Raw genomic sequence first — 20,590 nt, forward strand, 5'->3', positions numbered from 1 at the left:
CAATAGGATGTCTGATTCTATTCGAACTCCTCAGGTTTCCAACAGGCACATAAGTATCTGATCCAATGTGAGGATCAAGAGGAGTACCTTTTTCTCTTCGCACATACACATACCCTTCAAATTTGTCAATAGGATGCGATTGTGGGTCTGCCCCTCCTTCAGTGTGTGAAGCTCCACCGACCTGATCACCAGATTGAGGTAAGCATGCTTGGCCTGAGTCAATATTATTTTGGTCAGCCGAGTTTGTTTCTTGAGTACACTGAGGTGAGCAATCACCATAAGCATCTGCAAATAATTCTGCATTCATCCACGGATGATAAACTTCTTCTCTGGGAATCCTTTGACAGGTATTAAATGACACATCTCCAAGATTATTCTCGTCAAACACAACATTCCTGGAAATCTTAACACGCTTAGTCATGGGGTCATAACACCGATAACCTTTATAATCATCAGAATATCCCACAAATCTACACTTGGAAGCCTTTGGTTGGAATTTGTTCCTGAGAGAATCATCAATATGAACATAACAAATGCATCCAAACACACGCAGAGCATTATAATCGGGTTGAATGCCGAAAAGAGAACAGAATGGTGAACTATTTTGCAAAACTGTCATAGGCAGACGATTTATAATATAGACAGCTGAATGGAATGCTTCTGTCCACATACTAATGGGAAGATTACTGTCGTGCATCATGCTCATGGCCGTTTCAACAATATGCCTATGCTTTCTCTCAGCGACCCTATTTTGTTGTGGCGTATGTAGACAAGACACTCTACACTTTATTCCATTACTTTGGAGAAAATCAGTAAAATCCTTCGATGTATACTCACCACAATGAAAATGCAGAATATTGGTAGAGAAATGGTTTCGAACAAAGGCATGAAAGTTGCGAAATATGGAAAAAGTTTCAGACTTATGCTTCATAAAGAATATCCAAGTATAACGAGAGTAGCTGTCAATAAAGATGAGATAATATCTGCTGCCAGAAGAAGAGCATACGGGCGCAGGACCCCAAACATCTGAATAAACAATTTCAAAGGATCTTGAAGCTCTTTTATTTATAGAATCAATGATTTAGGAATTAATTTGCTTGATACAAGTTTCTCAAGAAAAGAATAACTGCAATGACCAAGACGATTATGCCAAAGACTCGACTTATTACATTTGGAAAGACTAAAAACAAACTCAGGATATGACTTAGATAACTCAGACTGAAAAGACTTAGACTTCAATAAGGCCTTCAAGACGGGACTGGTACGCGCAAATGGATCTTCCTTGAAGATGTACATATTTCCTTTTCGCTCCCCTTCAGCCAATGTCTCCCTCGTTTGAAGATCCTTGACATACACAGAAGAGGGAGTGAATTCAACATAAGAATGTGTATCATCAACAAGTTTAGACACAGAGATGATGTTCTTTTTTATGTTAGGAGCATGAACAACATTTGACAAATTAAGAGACGATTTTGACAGAGAAATGATTGCATTTCCAATGTGAGAAATGTGATGGTGAGATCCATCTCCAGTAACAATACTATTTTTACCAAAGTAAGGAACCGAGTTCGAGAGCTTACCAACATCTCCTGTAACATGGGTCGCTGCTCCTGGATCAACATACCATGATCCTTGATCATTCTGTTTCAAGTGTAACCCAGACAGTGCTGGCAGCAAAAGTTGTTTCACCTCCCTATCAGACTTGGTAACATTATCTTCCTTCTTGCTCTCAGTGTTTTGCAATTTGCCTTAATATGTCTCTTTTTATTCCACAAGTAACATGTCGGGACAACTATTTGAGTTTGGTTCTTCGCATTAGAGTTGCAACATATTGGGTGCAGGAAGCAAACCTGGACCTGCAAATCTACTACAATCTCTTCTTCCTCCGAAGCCATTTCCTCCACGACCAAATGAGAACCCAGTGGCTAATACATGTTGGGAGTCAGATTGAGCACCAGAATCTTTAGTGATGCCTTTCAATGACATTTCGTATTGTAGAAGTTTTGCTCGGAGGTCTTCAAATGTGGGAAGCACGGGCAAGCACTGTAATGAAAAGAGGCGGAAGCACCAATGGAGTAAAAAACACTCTTTAAGAGTGACCTCAAGAGCCAAGAACACAAACACTAAAAGTGCACACACAAAACTCTCAAAAGTAGAAAATGACTTAGTCATAAGTTGGATTTATTGAAGAAAGGAAGAGAAGGGTGAAAACCCAAAATGCTTACAAGAGGAGAATACCTCCTCTATTTATAGAGGAGGGAATCTAAAGGAAGGGACCACAAGGGGCTCCCATGTAGTCGTTGGGAGCCCCAACGGTCATAAATCTAACCGTTGGGGCCCCAACGACTATATGTGTGGGGCCCTTGTGGTCTTACAAAAAGGAGAAAATAAAAAACAAAAATGGAAAAAGAAAAAGAAGAAAAAAGTAAAAAAGAAAAGGTTACATTGTGGTTTTACAAAAATACCCCTATCGGGTATTCCAAGAAAGGGAAAACTGTATATATATACATATATGTATATATATACTTATATATATACGAATGTATATATATATATATATATATAAGTATATGTATATATATATACATATTTTAACAAGCACAATAATGATGTCACCAATACATGATAATATGGGCCTAAACCATTCAATGTTTGTTGCACTTTATCTTTGTCCGACACTTCACATCCAATAATGGCTAGTTGATCTGTAATAGTTTTCATCTTATTCAAGTAATCCATGATAGAGACCACCTTTTTTAAGAAGCTGAAATTCTTGCTTGAGGAATAAAACTCTTGCTTCAGATATTTGAGAGTATGTCTGTGTCAACCTATTCCACAATTCCATCGCTGTGCAGTCGTCGGGGATAGCAACTAATACTTCCTGAGACAAGGTAGACGTGATGTAGGCAATTAATGCATGATCTTTTCTCATCCAAGATACATAATCCGGGTTGCGAACAGGGTGAGTAGATGCAACCTCATGAGCATCTGTTTCCTCCTTTGCAATGAACTCTGGTGTAACTGGAATTGATCCATCCAGATGACCAAAGAGATCTTGGCTCCTGATAAAAGGAACTATTTGTTTCTTCCAAGTCAGGAAATTGGAGTTATTTAATTTTTCAGAAACGAGTTGACTAAGAAAATTTGATGACAAACCGGATTGGGTTGGAAAAGAGTCCATGGTTATGAGATACAAGAATATAAAATGGAAAGCTCTCTAACAAAGAAGCAATCAAATGACTACTTAAAACTCAAGATAGTGTGACTGTTTAAAATCAGTCCAGAAGAGAACTGGCTATAACAGAACTCGGATCTGCCCCCTTTTTTTTTGTGCAGATAACAGATCACGAGACTATTCAAATTATCAATTCAATATTTATGAATCAAGCCAAAGCACAATTACTCAACGTTGTGAATATTCAAGTTATCGGATCACGTGAATAAGTGTCAGATCACGTTGATTAACCGAGTTTTCAGATTAATCAACGATGAATATTCAGATAAAGGAATGAGAAAACAGATTCAAGAGAAAGAAAAGAAAAGAAAAGAAAAGAAAAGAAGGCACGAGCAGCGATTCAAGAGATGTTGATTAATCGTGTTTTCAGATTAATCAACGATAAAAGAATGAGAAAACAAATTTTAGAGAAGTAAGAAAGAAGAAATCGTGTTTTCAGATGAAGGAAGAAAGAGGAAATCACGAGTTTAAAGAAAGGGTTTCAGATGAAAACACGAAAGTGCTTTCAAGAAAAAGAAAATCTGGATGAGAAGAAGAGATCGTTGGTTTGAGAGAAAATACAATAACACAGATTGTGGAAGAGGGAAAGTTTCCTGACCGAAATCAGATATTCTCTAAGGTCATACCTTTTGGAATCAATACCGAGCCCTAGGTCCAACCGTGCTCTGATACCATGTTAGAACATCAGTTTCCACCTGAGCTGATCTGCAAAAGAGGGAAAAGTGAGAAGAAAAAGATAAAAGAAAGAGGAGATGCTGAGTCGTTTTTGCTGCACAAAGGCTCACGATTTTCATTACATTATCGTGGCCTTGTTTAATGTATTTAAGCATTAGGTATTAGGTTGCAACTTATGGACATGATTGTCCTATAACAAGTTACAATATTACATCCGTGCCCCAGTAAACACGTCAATGCGCAATCCCAGTTTTGATCTGGGTTAGACCCAAACTGGGTCCAACACTACACGACACTTAATACAGGAACCCCTCTTCTACGAGCAGAGGGTGCATGGAGGGGGGGGGGGGGGGGGCTGCCGAAAAATGAGAATGAGGTAGGGGCGGAGCACCCTGCCTCATTTTTTTTTCCGACAGGGGGCGGAGGCAAGGGGCTCCGCCACCTGTCGAAAAATGTGCAAGGGGGAGTTCCATGCCGGACGAATAGGAGAGAGTGGGAATGGGGGGCATACCTGTTGACGGAGGAAAGGGGGAGACGGTTGCTGGCGTCGCCTGCGGCTACGATCGTCGGAGTGGATCGCCGGCGTGAGGAAGCTGCAGGGGATGGGGGGAGGCAAAATCGACAGGGTAAGCCCCTCCCCCTGTCGTAAACCCCTTTTAGGGTTTGAAAGAAAATTTGGATCTGGGTCGAGTCCAGATCCGGACCGACCCAGATCCAAAACATATTTCAAAAATGGACATTTTGGACTCGGTCAACGTTGATCGAGTCCAAAACGAGGACGGACTCGGCCTCGACTCGTTGACCGAGTCCGGGCCGTGTCCTAAGCTGCACCCGTGTCAGGGCGTGTCGACTCGGGTGCAACACCTCCCTAGCCGAGTCCGTGTGACATAGCATCCAAGTGTCCTAATAGACCTTGACTCCTTATAAAGGGAGTAATTTGCCTTTTCTAAATCAGGAAATTGGAATTATTGAGTTTTTTAGAGACTAATTGAGGTAAAAAATTCGACGACAGGTTGGGAGAAATAGAAGAAGGATTGGAATTCATGGTATGACAAATTCAAAGAAAAAAAGAAGACAAATTCAAAGATGAAAGAAAGAAAGGATGTCAGAGAGAAAATACCTACTTCAATAAGATCAAATATATATCAGAAAACGAGATCCCCATTTTTCCTCCTTTTTTTTAAATCTGAGGCTGCTAACCTTGCAGGTATTGAATCCTTGCTTAGATTGATATAAAAATATATCCTTCTTTTTCCTTTAAAGAATTTATATTTGATCTTACACAAGAACCAACAATTTGAAGTAGGTTTATCAAGAAAGAGACTCAGTTAGGTACCCAAGAATCAAGAAGAAGATACAAACTCAAGCAAAAAACAACTCACGATTTTGAATCAGGCCTGGTACTATTGACACGATGGAGGAAACACAGTTTGCAATCAGATCTGGCGTGAAAGATGTCTGATCTGATTGGCTTATGGTCAGATCTGTCGTGAGGAAGGCATATCTGATCAGATTTGAATAATGCAAAATAGATCTGATCAGTTTTGATCAAATCTGAATGAGGGAAAATAGACTTGACGTGAGATCAGACTGAATCTTAATCAGATTCAATCATATCTGAATAAAGAAACAGATCTGACGTGAAATCAGATCTGAGTGAGGAGAGATTTAAAAGAAAGATAGATTTGAGGGAAAAACAAGAGTTTTGAAAGATTTGAGGAAAAACAAGGAAAATATCAAGGAGAAATAATCGATTTGAAATAGGCAGATCACAAAAGGGAGTCGAGGTCTATAAGAACATACCTTGGAGACATCTCATCGATCATTCCTAGCTCTGATACCATAATAAGTTTCTCTGCAGGAACCAGAAGAAGAAGACAAGAGTATCGTAGGCCTTTAGAAAATGTTTCCTTGACTGAAAACTATGTCACATAGGTGAGGATGCGGGTGCGGATGTGACACTTTAAAATAAACTTGGGTGCGGGGGTGCGGGGGTGCGGGGAGGGTATATATCTATATATGCATAATTTTTAACAGTTTTAAGTTAGCACTAATGAAATAAAAACAATTATCATATCATCAATTCATCATGCAATAAATCAAATTAATAATCTATAATTGCTAGTCCTTATCAATAAAAAATAACACCACACTGGTGCGGAGGTGCATATATATATATATAAATATATGGATGTATGTATACATGTATGTGTGTGCATTTATGTATTTATATATATAATATAAGTAAAACTAAAATTCATTAGGGTTAACTGAATATATTTTTGGATAGAAATGGACTTCAGTGTGGTTGACTTCACCTGACACAAAGAAAGCCGTGTCCAAGTGTCACACCTGCATGGGTGCGGGTGCGACGCGGGTGCGGTGCCCCTGTTAGAAGTGTCCATGTTACATAGACAGGAAACATGTGGGCTGTTTTGATTATATTTATCACAACTTCAGAAAGAAAAATACATTTACACATTTGCCCCCACACTTAATACAACATAATAATAATAATAAGTGGGGTTAAAGAAGAGAACACTACAATACATCACACATGTACAAATTTATCGTGAATATGAATCGGTAATGGATCCATATTCATGTCCCAATAGATCCAACTTCACGGTAAGTTGGCGAGGGGGTTGTAGGGGGAAGCACCTTCTGAGGCAAATTTTTTTGGAGAGTAGCTTTGTAATTTTACTCATAATAAAGATTTTTTTACCTTAACTCATTTTCTCAAGTGAAAAATTAGTAGAAATGCATTTTTTTTATCTTAACCCACTTCTTTGGGTGAAAAAACAGTGTAAATGCACTTCTAATGGCCTCTAGACAAATGAAGAAGTTGGCCTTCAATAGGTATTTAAAACCTAAAAAAAAAATTGGCCTTTTTAAAGTGCACCAAAGGTGTATCATACGATATGCCTTGTATCGTACGATATAACACGATAGAGGGGTGTATTGTACCCGATACGTGTATGATACACACTCCTATCATGATATGAGTGTGTATCGTATTGTAAACCTTAAAAGTAACGATACATATCGTACCGTATCATACGATACAGCACGATACAAACAACCTTGGTTCTATTGTTATTTAAACCTTACTGCACTTATTGTGGTGGGCATATGATTATGATTCATGGATTGCAGCAGAAATCATTTCCATTCACATTGCCTGAGAAAACTTGGATCAGTTGCTTTCTATAGACCTATTTTGGTTATTTATGGAATATTGGAATGTATTTGGGGAATCTTCTTCTATCTTGGCAGGTTATTCTGTCAGAGGCACTGTTTACTCCTTAATAATCTTGCCTTCTGATCACCTGTGTTTGTCTTTCAGCAGTGATGTCCTATAACCTATAGCTTCTGGAAATTTTCTTTTATAAATTGATATTTGTTTTTTGGAAAATAATTGCATGGTGCATATATGTTTCATGCTTGGTGAGTATGACTATTTAAAATTATTTCCATTCCGCAGAAAATTTTGCTTGTCTGTATAGGTCCTCACAAGCCTGTCTTTAATGTGATTCATTTTTCCAACATTTGAAATTGTAGGGATTCACTCATGGATTATGATGACAATGAATTTGTGTCCCAAAACACTCGATTAGTCGGTGAAGAGGATAGTAAATTTCCTCCAGGCTTACGTTCTTATGCACTTCCTAAGTTTGACCTAGATGAACACCTTCAAGTCCATTTAAGGTTTGATAGTTTAGGTGAAACAGGTTTATTACTTGACATCCCAAATCAGACTGAAGACCACTGGATTGAGGACTATTCAAGAGAAGATAGCAATATTCTGGTGCTTGATCCAGTTTCTCAAGGCATAGACTTTGGTGTGAGCGCTGAAGAGTCCTGCACTATTTCAAGGAAGAATAATGTTTGGTCTGAGGCTGCTTCTTCTGAATCTGTTGAAATGCTACTGAATTCTGTTGGACAGGATGAGATGAACGCTGATAAAGGTGACACTGCAAAACCAGATGCTTGTGATACACTTGATAAGTTCAGCAAACAAATGAAATCTGGATTTTGTCAAGATGATTCCTTTTCTAATTCAGGGAATCTCTCCTCGTCTGAGCCTATAGTATCACTTGACAATTGTCCGAAAAATTCACCTCCACTAGAAAAGGATGCTCCAAATGATAGTAATCAAGATATGATGACAAATGACTTGCATGAGAGGGAAGCAAGTAGACCTAGCAGTTCATCAGAGAGGATCTCAACTGCAGTTGAATCATTTCAAGATACTGATGCTGAGTTGCTAGTAGATGATAAAAAGTGCCTTGAAGGTGTGCATGTGAAAGGTTTAGTCCCTCAACAAGCAGAGAGGAGTAACTTACTCAGTGAGGGCCCATTACATGGTAAATCTGTTGTGAATGATGTAGTGGATTATGATTCTGCTTTTCGAAAGGAGGTAACCTCTAATAAGCTTGTCAGCACAGCCGATGATGCCAATGCTACTATTGACAAAATTTCTGGCAATGATGTAGAAATGAATAATCACCCTATGGAGGATGAATTTGTGGATAAGAAAAGTGATCAGCTTGATGAAACACATTTGGTTGAAGACAATAGTGTAGCTGTGAGAAACCCCTGTTTGATACAAAAGATGTCTCCTTCTAGCAATACAACTGAAGGTATGCAAGTTTTCTCTCAGTTCATTGACTTCAGTTGCATAAAATTTCAAGCAAATACAGAAGTTGTTGAGAGTCTGGAACCTATTTCACAGAAGGAAGTTGCTGATGAACTAATAGACAGTAGTAAGATGGATCCTAGTCCTACTGTAGTTCACAATGGCTCAGAAGTTCTAGAAAGTCATGGTCCAGGATCACCTAGCATGGAAGATCATAGTGTAACAGACGTTCATTCCTCAGGGTCTTGCTGCAAAGATGCTTCACAACAATCATGTGGTGATGGCATGCTTGATTGTGTACCTGTTCTTGACAGTGAGACTTTGGCATCGTCAGGATTGGACATGTCTAAAGCTGCTGATGTTTGTGATCTTGGAAAAATGGGTATGAGATCTCCTCAAGATCTTGCCAAGAAAGATACAGTACAATGTAAGATGGTTGGTTTTGACGCTCAAGCCTCGGAAAATATGGTCTCTGAAAGCTTGTCTTTTGCAGCCTTGACAGTTGTGGATCAGGTTAATCCTGGACCGACTGGGGTTGTTTCAGGGAATGTATTTGGTATTGCAGTTACTGACAACTCAGAGGGTGCTGTTCACCAGACAGTTACTGAGGATACCACCATGTCAAGTAAGGACCGCCTTCAACAAGAAGAAGGGACATCATGTATGCCTGGATCAGGAGAAACAACAGGCAACCGAAATTTGGTTGTATCAAGTTCTTTAGGTGAGCAAGTTGATGGTGAAAGCCAGACAGTAAGCAGGACTAATCTTGCTTCAGGTACAGGAGAAAATGTACACCACAGTAATGAAGCAGAATTATCTAGTCTGGTGATGGGTCATTCTTTGGCTTCTGTACGATACTCCTCTCATGATATGCAACATAAGGAGCTTCAGGCATCTGAAGGTGAAAAGGGCACTCTTTGGAACTCTACAAAAATGGAGGATTTTTCTGCTTCCTCTCGTTCATTTGTTGAACAAACAGATTCATCTGCAGTTTCTGAAGTCTCTTTGGAAAAATCTGAATTTTCAGCAGTAATCGTCACAGGTAATTTAGTTGAATCATAAGCTGATTTATGGTCCTGAATCTTTGCATTCATTCTTTCTTACCTTAGGTTCCTAGGTGATCACCATCAGTTAGTGTGTTTTCTCTCCACATTTTCTGTGGCTTTCATTGTGCATATAATTATGAAGTTTTTAGGCCATGCATGTGATCTCAAAAGTTACAAGAGGAAGAACTCATGGGATCTGTTTCTGGTACTTGTGGACGCTGCATAGGCGTTGAAGATGGTTGGTGTTTTGCAGATAAACCAAATGGAAAAGATGAACAACCTGTACCACCTATTGTTTCTGCTCCAGGATCTATGACTACCGTGTGCGATGACAAACATCAGACTAGTGAAGCTAGCATTGTATTTTTAGAAGAAACTGCCTGTAAAAATCCTCCTTCAAGCACAAATAATGAGACATGTTCTGTTGCCTGTTCGTCCACTGTTACATTGACAAATCCTTCAGATTTAAATTTAAAGGCTGCTTCTGATGGTATAAAAGCCCCACTAGTGCCAAATTCAGGTACCTTTTTCTTCTAAGGAAAGCACCTTATTTTTTGTGTTTGGTCATGCTATTTATGTGTTGTTTACTCCAGAAACTGGAGATATGATAAATTGTTACTTAAATGACGAAGGAAGTGGTTGTGTTGTGATGAATTATGATGTTGGTTTTTTTTTAACTTGCTTATCTTTGCTTTTATTAGTTTCTTATACTAGTGTTATACCATGATTTGCATTTTGTAAGTAGGATTTGGTTAGGTTTGATCTAGGTTGGTTCAATGGTGTGAATCTGGATTCAGCTCTTCTGTATGTACCAGACAGAGTATCAACTTGGATATAAGAACTGGGTTTTGTTTCCTTTGGAATTTTGACTTGGTAGAACTAATTTGGGTAAAATGGGTGATGTCAGGGTTGTAGTTGTACACATGGTAAAAGGGAGAAAAATCAGCCCAACTTGGACTGCAATCAGCGGCAGAGCTAGGATTTTCTGGACTTTGGATGGTGGCAAAGCCTAAGCTAAGATGGATAAAACCAATACATGAGAGAGAGAGAGAGCTGGGGCTTAGAGTTTCTGTACATAATCTATGAGGGAGATATGAGCTCTTAGGTGGAGCAACTGCTCCACTTCCCATCATTTGGATCTATCCCCGACTGTGATTCAACTCATGTTAGGGTGCAGAACGAGTTGAGTAGCTTGAGATCAGTTGAAGCTTAATTTGTTTAGTAAACAGGCCAAGCTTGAATCCTTGTTTGAGGCTTGCTTAGTCAAACAAGCGATGCTTGGGCTTGAACCTGGGTTCATTAAAGCTTGGTAAAGCTCATTTGGGCTTGCACAATTTTTTGTTTTGAATGTGTGCATTCATATCATTACTCATGGTTAGGGTGCTGTATTCTTTTAAGGAGGTGGTGATTTTGAATCCCATTCCCTCCTTGATAACAAAGGTGTTCAAAGGTTTTTGTCATTTTCCGACTAAAAATACTGCAGCTTGAGCCGAGCTAATCATAAGTCATGCTTGCTCGAGCTTGACCTGAGCCAAGCTTGTGCAAGGCTGTTCAAGCTTGGCTTGAGCTTGAGCTTGAGCTGAATTCGAATATGGATCACATTAAATGAGTCGACCTTGAACATCCCAGACGGGGACCCAGCTTGTCTCCTGTGCAGCCTTACACCTATATGCTTGACCTTCACCTATTTTCTTATTTCTTGGTCATGCTTGATTCTGGCCTTGACCCAGTAATGTATTCTGGTTTGGATCCAGAAAGGGCCTCCAATGCATTGATCTCTGTAGATTTAAGATCCGTTTATAAGTTTCTGATTTGGTTCAAGTGCTGGTATTATCATTAAATGCCTGTTGACGGTCATATAAATTGTTTCTTCACAGATGATGCACTAAATTGTGTTGAGGATGTCTCCTGCAAGAGTGATTCTTTGAAGAATGATGTGGATGCCCCTAAAGCTGACAAGGATGTTGTAAATTTTGTTGAACCTGATTGTGGTTCACCTACCATCATTAGTTGCAGTGAACCTTGCGTGAGTGAAGGTGAGTACCGTGAAGGTGAAAAGCAGTCGTTGGTTCAGAGTTCTGCTTCTGGGAGCGTGTCTTGTGCTGCTGTTGATATTTCTGGTCACTCTGATCAACTAAAAGTAACTGATAAAACTCCTGGAGGAAGTGATACGTCAGAAAGTGACAAAAATTTCACATTTGAGGTAGGAAAACTGGCAGGTACATTTGTAGATGAAAAGAATGGAAAAGGTTGGAAACTATTTCCTTCTGTTCAGCCTGTTGACTCATTTCAGGTAGCTTAATTTGGCTTGTTAACTTACTCTTGGCTATTGTTTCATTTTTTTTGTATATATGCTTCTTGACTTTTATTTATAGACTTGAGGACTGCCAACAAATTTTCTCTCTTTTTATCAGACCAACCCTAGGGGGTCAGGAGAGGGGAAGTCTTGTGGGAGTCAAGTACCTAATGAACAAAAGATGATTGAACCTGGAAAGGATCACAGTACAGGTAAAAGCAGGTCAAAATCTGGTAGTGGAACTGAAAGGGTAACCACCGGTAAAGGAAAACCTGCAAAAGAACCATCATCAACAAAGCCGACATCATCAATTGCATGTGATTCTAAAATTGTGGCTAATGCTTCAGCTAGTCCTGGCAAAGTTTTACTGCGAACTCCTGTGAAAGTGGAAGAGGTGCAAAAATTAGCATATGTGGAAGGTAGCACTACAAAACCATATTCTGTTGCATCTGTCCAGGCATCTAATCTATCAGATTTTAATGCCTTAGCTTCTCCGACATCAGCGTTATTTCAGCAGCCTTTTACAGATATGCAGCAACTACAGCTACGTGCACAAATTTTTGTTTATGGATCTCTAATGTAAGTTGGTTCCTTTGTTCTCCTTGTTATGCTGTCCATGCCTGTGGCTGTTTTTGCTTTTGTTGGACTGATAGGTTGTGCTCTATTTCAGTCAGGATACAGCACCAGATGAGGCTTGTATGATTTCAGCCTTTGGTGAATCTGGGAGAGGTCTGTATGGCCTTGCTTCCAAAGCTTTTTTTTTTCTGACTTTATGCTTTCCTCCTTTTGCAATGGCTTGCTGAATTCTATTGGGTTTTAATGGTTCTACTTTTTATGTAACAATCAGATGGTGGAAGGAGCATGTGGGAAAATGTGTGGCATGTGGCTGTTGAACGGTCTCGTAGTCAGAAATCTTGGGCTACTAACCCTGAGATCTCTCCCCTTGTTTGCTCAGGTGCACTTTTTTTTTTCTTGGAGATGACATGTCCCATTCTGAGAGTTTAATTTACATCTGATTTGGAAAAATGTAAAATTTCAGGGACAAGAACTACTGAGCAAGCATCAAGAGGAAATTCTGTTCAGGGTAAATCTGCCATTATTTCTGCTGGTAGAACAGCTAACAAGGGTTCCTCTGTGTCTCTTCTAAATCCTGCAGTTTCAGTGCCTTCACCAATGTGGAGTAAGTCAGCCTCGTCTTGTGATGTAGTGCAGGCCAATAGTGTAGCAAGGGCCTCACCTATTGATCCTCATACAACCCTCACACCGTTACACCTATATCCATCCCCTCACATAAGACCTTTCGCAGGACACCACAGCCCGTGGCCTTCTCATGTCTCTAGTCCTGTTCCCTGGATTTTGTCTCCTCAAACGTCAGCCCTGGATGCTGGTTCGCCATATGCCACTTTTGCCATGCCAGAAACTGTTCAAGCAACTCCTAATCGAAACCATCCAGTGGTGTCTGTTACTGTCAGCCAGCCAGTTGCATCTACTCCTTTTTCCTCTACTGTGAGTTCTGCGGTTGTTCCTGCAAGCATTCTGACAGAACCTAGGGCTGCTGCTGCTACTCTTGGTAAGCAGCCTTCTGCAGAGAAAAAGCCAAGGAAGAGAAAGAAGAATGTGCCTTCAGAGGAGAGTCAGCTTTTATGTGTTCAGCCATCCACAACTGAATCAGGATCACCAACAGTAATTACTAAGCACATCCCTGCATCTATTTTCCTTCCTGCACCTACTGCTTCAATGTTCACTTCTGCAGTCTCTGCATCTAAAGCTGCTTCTGGTGATTCTATGTCACCTAATCTCCCTGTGGCACCCTCCACAAATTATCAGTTGATATCTGGTGGCTACACTGAGGGAAGAGTCACTATTTCAGAAGAGACTTCCAGCCGAATTGAACAAGCTAAGTTACAGGCAGAAGATGCTGCAGCAATTGCAGCTTCCACTGTTAGGCGTAGCCAGGAAATATGGAGTCAGCTTGCTGCGGAGAAGAATTCTGGACTTGCTACTGATGTTGAAGAAAAGCTGGCCTCTGCAGCTGTTGCAGCAGCTGCTGCTGCTTCAGTTGCTAAGGCAGCTGCTGCAGCGGCTAAGGTTGCTTCTGATGCTGCATTGCAAGCAAAACTGATGGCTGATGAGGCATTAACAGTGAATAGGGAGGTCAATGGTGGTCGTGGTACTGAAACTGGCATTTCTGAAGTTAGGACAAATTCTGGAAAGGTTATCCCTGCATCAACTTTGTCAAGGAAAGGGAAACTGGGCATCTCGGGTTCGGTCATTGAATTTGCAAAGGAAGCCACTAGAAAGAGGGTTGAAGCTGCTTCAGCTGCCACAAAAAGAGCGCAGAATCTGGATGCAGTAGTAAAGGCTGCAGAGCTAGCTTTAGAGGCTATATCGCAAGCAACTGCAATTGTTGCAATGGGTGACCCTATCCCAATGACATTGAATGAATTATTTGAAGCTGGTCCTGAGGGTTATTGGAAACATCAAGATATCTCTGGGCTATACACAATGAAAGCAAAGACCATGGAGCTAGGACAGCCTTCTAGCAGGGATTCTGGAGATCCTAATAGCTTGAATGGGATGGCTTCATCGAAAAAAGATATTACTCGAGGTTCTGACGAGAGGAACATTAATTTTTCTAAAGAATCATCAAAACAATCAATTGTTAACCGGATAGAGCTTGTAAATGGGATAAATCAAGATGTTCCCATCATTGAAACCACAGAGATTCACCAGCAGAAAACCTGGAGAATTTCTGATTCTGCCAACAGTGCTGGATCCATCCCTTTATCAGAACTTGAATCAAGAAATGCATCCATCCTTGAGCAATCTGAAGACCTCGAAAAACGCGAGCATACTGAAACTTCAAAAGGAAACTCCATTAAGCAGGGAACACTTGTTGAGGTGCGTTTTGAGCCATTGTTCAGTTTTATGATGGCAGCTTGCAATCTTCTGAAGTCAAGCTGATAATTGGTGTGTGTGTTGTCAGCCATTCTGTTTGTTAACCTTTTATGTTGTATAAAATGACAGATTATTTCTGATGAGGAAGGTCTCAGAGCAGTCTGGTTTTCAGCCGGGGTATTGGAGGTAAAGGATGGGAAGGCCTTTGTATGCTACAATGATCTTTTGTCTGATGAAGGTAACTTTGTAAAGTTTGGTGACTGATACTTCTGCTCTACTCCCTAGTACCACTGCTTTTGTCAATAGACATGCTACATGTAGAATTTAGATGTATGGGGTGTAGGTTGTTTATAATATTTCCTTTCAATTCTCTATTTGCTATGATGAAGGCTCAGGGAAGCTAAAGGAGTGGATACCTCTTGATGCTGCTGATGGTAAACCTCCCAGAATACGCATTGCTCATCCTATGACTGCCATGAAATTTGAAGGTACAAGAAAGCGGCGTAGGGCGGCTTTGGAGAACTTTAGCTGTTCTGCTGGTGATCATATTGATGCCTGGATGCGTGATGGGTATGAATTATGAAAACATTTTTGTGTTTCTGTTTCATATTATTGGATGATGTGACTGAAATTTGGGTTTCTTGTAATTGTTGCATACTACCGGCTAATAGGCCACAAAACCAACACATGAAGAAAGCAAGCTGTGAATTCTTTTGTTGATAATGCATAGAGTAAAGAACATTGGAAACTGCCTAACAATGCAAAACAGGTCAGGGTAATTAATTCCACTTGGAGACCTTCAAAAGAGGTGACTTGATTGGTAAATCCCTCGTAAATGTGTTGGATCTCACATTCCCAGTATTATCTTTTGTCATATGACCGTGTGATAAAATTTGATGTTAATCAGGTCATTTAACTACATGTGGCAGCCAGTCGATTACTACAGCCATATGTCTGCATGACCTATCTCAAAGAAATTTGATTTGTCCACAAATCGCTTTCTCTGCATTATTGTGGCATTCTGGATGGTTTTGATGGTCTCACATTATATGTTTTCAGTGACATAATGCATACTCCTGGTTCTCATCTTTGTTTCATGTAATCTTTGAGATTGACTTAATGTAGCCCACTGTAACTTACCCAACTGTTCCTTTCTGTCACACAAAGGAAAGGAAAACTTCTCTTCATGGTTTGCCAAAATTCGCTGCTAGGTTGTAGTTAGATTTTATGGCAAGTGCCATCTTTACTTTTGCACCAGAAGCTTCTTTCACAGTTTTAGCACTCTCGTTCTGTTCTGGATTTGGGGGCATACTTTCCTTGTCCTAATCATGCTATATTAATTTTCTTTTGTTGGATGATGGGTTTTTTTCAGGTTTTCCATAAGGGCAGATTTTGTTTTTGTTCTAGTCATTTCTATTTGTTCTGGGTGCATCATATCTCATTGAATGCACAGAATTCTTTTACAGGTGGTGGGAAGGAATTATCACAGAGAAAAGCAAGGCAGATGAAACCAAATTGACTGTTCATTTTCCAGGTAATGCTAATAAGGTCTACCTCACTATTTTATTTCTTTCACTTGTAAATGCATGTAAAAGATTTGCTTGCTTTTTTTTCCTTTTTATTGTACTTTGTTGCACATGAATGAGTGCTACTGTTCCTTATTGCTACTCATTTTTTATTGTTTTCATACTTTTAGCCAAGTCTCTTTGGTTGCATTGGTCAGGTTTCATGGCCCTGGTTTTAAACTCTCACAGATTCTAGTGTTTACTTGATCATTTATTTAACTACCACAAAATTAGAATGAATGAACATAAAACCTAAATGCAGGGTTCCTTTAGGGCTGCATAACGAAATGAGCCTCTTGCGAGAGAAGCTCATTAAAACTTTGGTCGGTCTTCACTTGTTTCTTTAAAGAGATGAGCCTTAGCCTTCTAGGCTTGTTTAAGCCAACTATCACATTTAATGCAGTTTTTAGCATGTCATCCTCTCTTCTCTCAAAGGAAGAGGTCACAGGTTCAAATCAGCCCAAATTTTTCATGCATGTTGAAAAAAAGAAATGGGTTTTTTCTTTGTTGTTACAAAGCTTGGCTGAGCCGAAAGCAAGCATGTGCCTAACCCCAACTTTGTACCAGTGTCACTGAGGTGATCTTGACAAGGCTCAGCTCAGCTCTGGTGCAGTCCTAGCGTTCTATAAGGATTATTTTTTACTTGATCCGTGGGATGAATTTGTATCAATATTGTGTTCTTTTGTCTCACTTTCACTTGTTTGTTTATGTTTGTTTCTTTTTTTTTCTTTTCTTTGAAAAGCATATTGTTATCTATCTTAATCATAAACTAATTAATGAGTGTTGAAATTGTATTTACAATTGGGATTGTATATGCAGCTGAAGGAGATATACGGACTGTAAGATCCTGGAATATTCGGCCATCTTTAGTTTGGAAGGATGGTCAGTGGGTTGAATGGTCAAGGGAAAGTGATAGTTGGCTTAATGAGGTTGGAGTGAGTATTTTGTTATAGTTGGTTGGTCATCCTTTCCTAATGTTAAATATAGCAATATTTGATTGGATTTGCTTCTTCAAAAAAGATTAGTTCATGGTAACTGTCATATCAGTTCTCATTTTCTGAACATGCTATGATTAGCAGGGTGATGCTCCACTTGATAAACGGCAAAAGTTGGGTGGAAAATTTGAAAGTGATACACCAATTGACAAGGGGAAAGTGAATCTGTCAAAGACTGCACATTTTGATGGCTTGACGAAACATCAAGAGTCGGCACCATTGGACTTATCAGCCAAGGACAATTTATTTTCTATTGGAAAGAACACCATAGAAGATAATAACCTGGCTGCAGGGAAAGTAAGGCAAACTAGATTACAGAAGGAAGGATCAAGGGTGGTAATAGGGATTCCTAAGCCTGGGAAGAAACGGAAATTTATGGATGTTAGTAAGCACTATACTTCCGAACAGGTTGGCAAGGTTGGCGAAACAAACAATGTGGCCAAGTTCTCCAAGTATTTGATGCCACAAAGATCCTCTGGGTTGAAAAATGCTTCCAAAGATGATCCCAAGAGAGGCCGAGTAACTAACACAAAATCTAAGGATGTTAGGTCAGGAAAGTTGCAGGGCACTCTAAGCAAAAGCAGATCTGAAAAGGTTGTTTCATCAGTTTCTTTTTTGCCTCCTTCAAGTGGGACTATTGGGGTTGATTTTCCAAATGTGCAACATCCCGTTAGCCATGAAGACAACCTAGAGAGACGGAACCAAAGCAAAATTGGTTCTTTGCCCGACTCTCCAAAAGTACCAAATTCTTCGGGTCTGTTTACTTCCACACAGCGGGGTTTAGACGTATTTCCACACAGGAACAAGTCCTCTTCAGCTGTAGATTCTAGGAAGGCAGCTAAAGTAAAACTTGCACCGGCTAGTGAAAAGTTCTCATCTGATGAAGAAAAGGCTTCGGTTGTTGCCAATGTTCAAGGAACTCTGGCTTCTGACTCTAATGAGCCACGGAGGTCTAACCGAAGGATTCAGCCAACCTCAAGGGTAATTTCTTTTGACTCATCAATGTTGTTCACATTAGGTTTTCTTTCTCTTTCTGTGACTGAGTTAATTTTGCATCACAAAATACCATAACTGGATTTAGCACCCTATGGCACAAAATACCAGAACTGGATTTTGCATCACAAAATACCAAAACTGGTGTTTTTCTTTCAAGGGTGTGTTTGGGCCCAAGGGGACTAATTGAGTCCTCTCTAGACCCACATTTCATCTGTTTGCTTGAAATGTGGAAATGTGTGGAACAGTACTGTCATTCCATCAATTTATTATAGCCTTCTCAATGGGAATCACTATCACCACTAAGTAGTTCAAATTCCCAAAAAAGTGAAAAGGTATTGAGCCCCTAATGGACTGCAATTCTAATTCTCTAGGAATCCTCATTAACGATGATTCCTATTTATCTTCTGTTTTTTTTTTTGGCAAATAACCAAACTGAGCGGCTAATGTGCTTTTGCTTTCTTATTTATGGTTTCTTATACATGTATGTTTCTGGATATAGTTTCTGTAATGAAATTCCATTAGTTGCATCATGGTTGCCAGTTGAGGAAGCGGGAGCGGGAAGCGATACGGGAAGCGGGAGCGGGAAGCGAGCCACTTTCAAAATTTTAGGAAGCGGGGAAGCGTGGGACCACTTAGGAGCGATTCGGGAAGCGTCTCGGAAGCGACCTAGGAAGCGTCTCGGAAGCGACCTAGGAAGCGTCTCGGAAGCGAGGGGGAAGCGAAAAAAATAAAAATAAAAAATAAAAAATACAAAAAATTTGAAAAAACAGGGGAAGCGAGGGGGAAGCGTGGGGGAAGCGTGGGGGAAGCGTTGGGGAAGCGATGGGGAAGCGTGGGGGAAGCACGCTTCCCATTAAAGGGAAGCGCGTCCCCCATTAAAGGGAAACGCGTCCCCCATTAAAGGGAAGCGCGCTTCCCAAAAAAGGGGGACGCTTCCCCCCACGCTTCGGAAGCGCGACGTTTCGCGCTTCCGAAGCGCGCTTCCCCTTTTAGCTAGGCGCTTCCGGTAACTCTGAGTTGCATGTTTACTACCAATACTTCTACCCAGACAATCATCGTGGCTTGGCCCATGTTTGAGTTTCGGGTCTGGCTCCAGCTGCATGGGATATGCATAGAATCAGTCGAGGATCATACCCAAGTTACCAGTTTTGTTGGTCGGTTTAAACATTGGTGAGAACTAATGCCATGGTACTTTTCTGCAGCTATTGGAAGGATTGCAGAGCTCCTTAACTATAGGCAAGGTTTCTTCCAGTGCTTTGCATGAGAAGGGTAGCAAATCTTCAAACAGGAACGTTAATTCTTCTGCAAAAGGTAAGGCTTCACCTTGTTTGCTGCATTTTTAGTCCCTTTTATAATTGATGGTTTAATCGGCGTTGTTATGATCCAGGAAACAGCCATGGCTTACAGAAATAGGGGAATTCAAGATACAGGTTTTTCTTTGCGTCATCAACTGATGATGAGGTGAAAGGGGGAATATTGCCGTTTCTGTTGTGTACATAAATTTAGCTGTAGGTGACGAGATATGGATGCCCTGTTTTTTTGGGGAAAAGACGGTTGTAGCATGCATTATGTATGCCATAATCTTAATTTCCCCCTTTTATATGAAAATTTCATTTTTGTATGGTTTTGTTGTAGGCGCATCTGTTAATACATGCACATGTAATTGGCCAATCCTGTTTATTTTTCATCTGCGGGTGGTAAAGATGCCAAAGCTCTTTATTTGTTCGTGATTCTTGGGTATATAAGTACATTTACAACCTTCTGGACTTCCTGATTTCATGGATAAAGGTAAAAAGTTTGTGGAAACAAAAGATTACAGGTCTCATTCTCTGCGTGTGTGACAGTTTTTCCATAATTTTAATGGTGTAAATGCGAATTTTAAAATTTCACTTCAGCTTTGTTAATAGGCAGAAGTTAACCTAATGAAAATTTGTTTTTAATAAAAGCCAAAAATTCTTAATTACATATTTGCCAATCTGTAGTACTGAAATGTTTTGAGTTCCTTTCCAGAGAGTACTGTGAATGAAGCGAGCTGCTCACGGTTCATTACAGTGCAGCTCGCATGGAGCTCGTTCAGGCTTGTCGATTGAGCTCAACAAGTCGAGCAGCACGTCTAGTATGCAAGTGAGCTAAGCACGAAAAAAGGTTGAGCGGCTTGGCTTGGCTTGTCTAAATTAGCATGTATTGCATTTGTGAATCATTTATGCTAATGATAATATGTGGACGGATCCAAACGTTGTGCTTG

At 40.1% G+C, this 20,590-nt stretch overlaps 1 protein-coding gene across 12 annotated transcripts in view; it reads left to right on the plus strand.

Annotated features, from left to right (window-relative positions):
• LOC149817574 (protein SWOLLEN 1-like) overlaps window positions 1–20,049 on the plus strand; it is a 36,083-nt gene extending 16,034 nt beyond the window's left edge. Inside the window, exons 2-16 of one of the 12 annotated variants that reach the window (XR_016427371.1) lie at window positions 7,472–9,591; window positions 9,822–10,115; window positions 11,473–11,888; window positions 12,010–12,470; window positions 12,562–12,620; window positions 12,739–12,846; window positions 12,931–14,792; window positions 14,919–15,027; window positions 15,179–15,359; window positions 16,256–16,323; window positions 17,174–17,289; window positions 17,431–18,330; window positions 19,548–19,656; window positions 19,733–19,853; window positions 19,981–20,049. Coding sequence is in view for 11 of the 12 variants with exons in the window: in XM_089985559.1 (XP_089841685.1) it covers window positions 7,482–9,591; window positions 9,822–10,115; window positions 11,473–11,888; window positions 12,010–12,470; window positions 12,562–12,620; window positions 12,739–12,846; window positions 12,931–14,792; window positions 14,919–15,027; window positions 15,179–15,359; window positions 16,256–16,323; window positions 17,174–17,289; window positions 17,431–18,330; window positions 19,548–19,656; window positions 19,733–19,758 (6,819 nt within the window). In the remaining variant the exon portion in view is untranslated. Of the gene's footprint in view, window positions 1–7,471; window positions 9,592–9,821; window positions 10,116–11,472; window positions 11,889–12,009; window positions 12,471–12,561; window positions 12,621–12,738; window positions 12,847–12,930; window positions 14,793–14,918; window positions 15,028–15,178; window positions 15,360–16,242; window positions 16,324–17,173; window positions 17,290–17,430; window positions 18,331–18,885; window positions 19,084–19,547; window positions 19,657–19,732 lie in introns of those variants that run through there. The other 11 variants (XM_089985570.1, XM_089985566.1, XM_089985567.1 and 8 more) reach the window with 11 other exon arrangements.
• Window positions 20,050–20,590: the final 541 nt, after the last annotated feature.

This window comes from Nuphar pumila, chromosome 13 (genome assembly GCF_984573655.1).
Source record: "Nuphar pumila chromosome 13, dmNupPumi1.hap1.1, whole genome shotgun sequence".
NCBI classification, from domain to species: domain Eukaryota; kingdom Viridiplantae; phylum Streptophyta; class Magnoliopsida; order Nymphaeales; family Nymphaeaceae; genus Nuphar; species Nuphar pumila.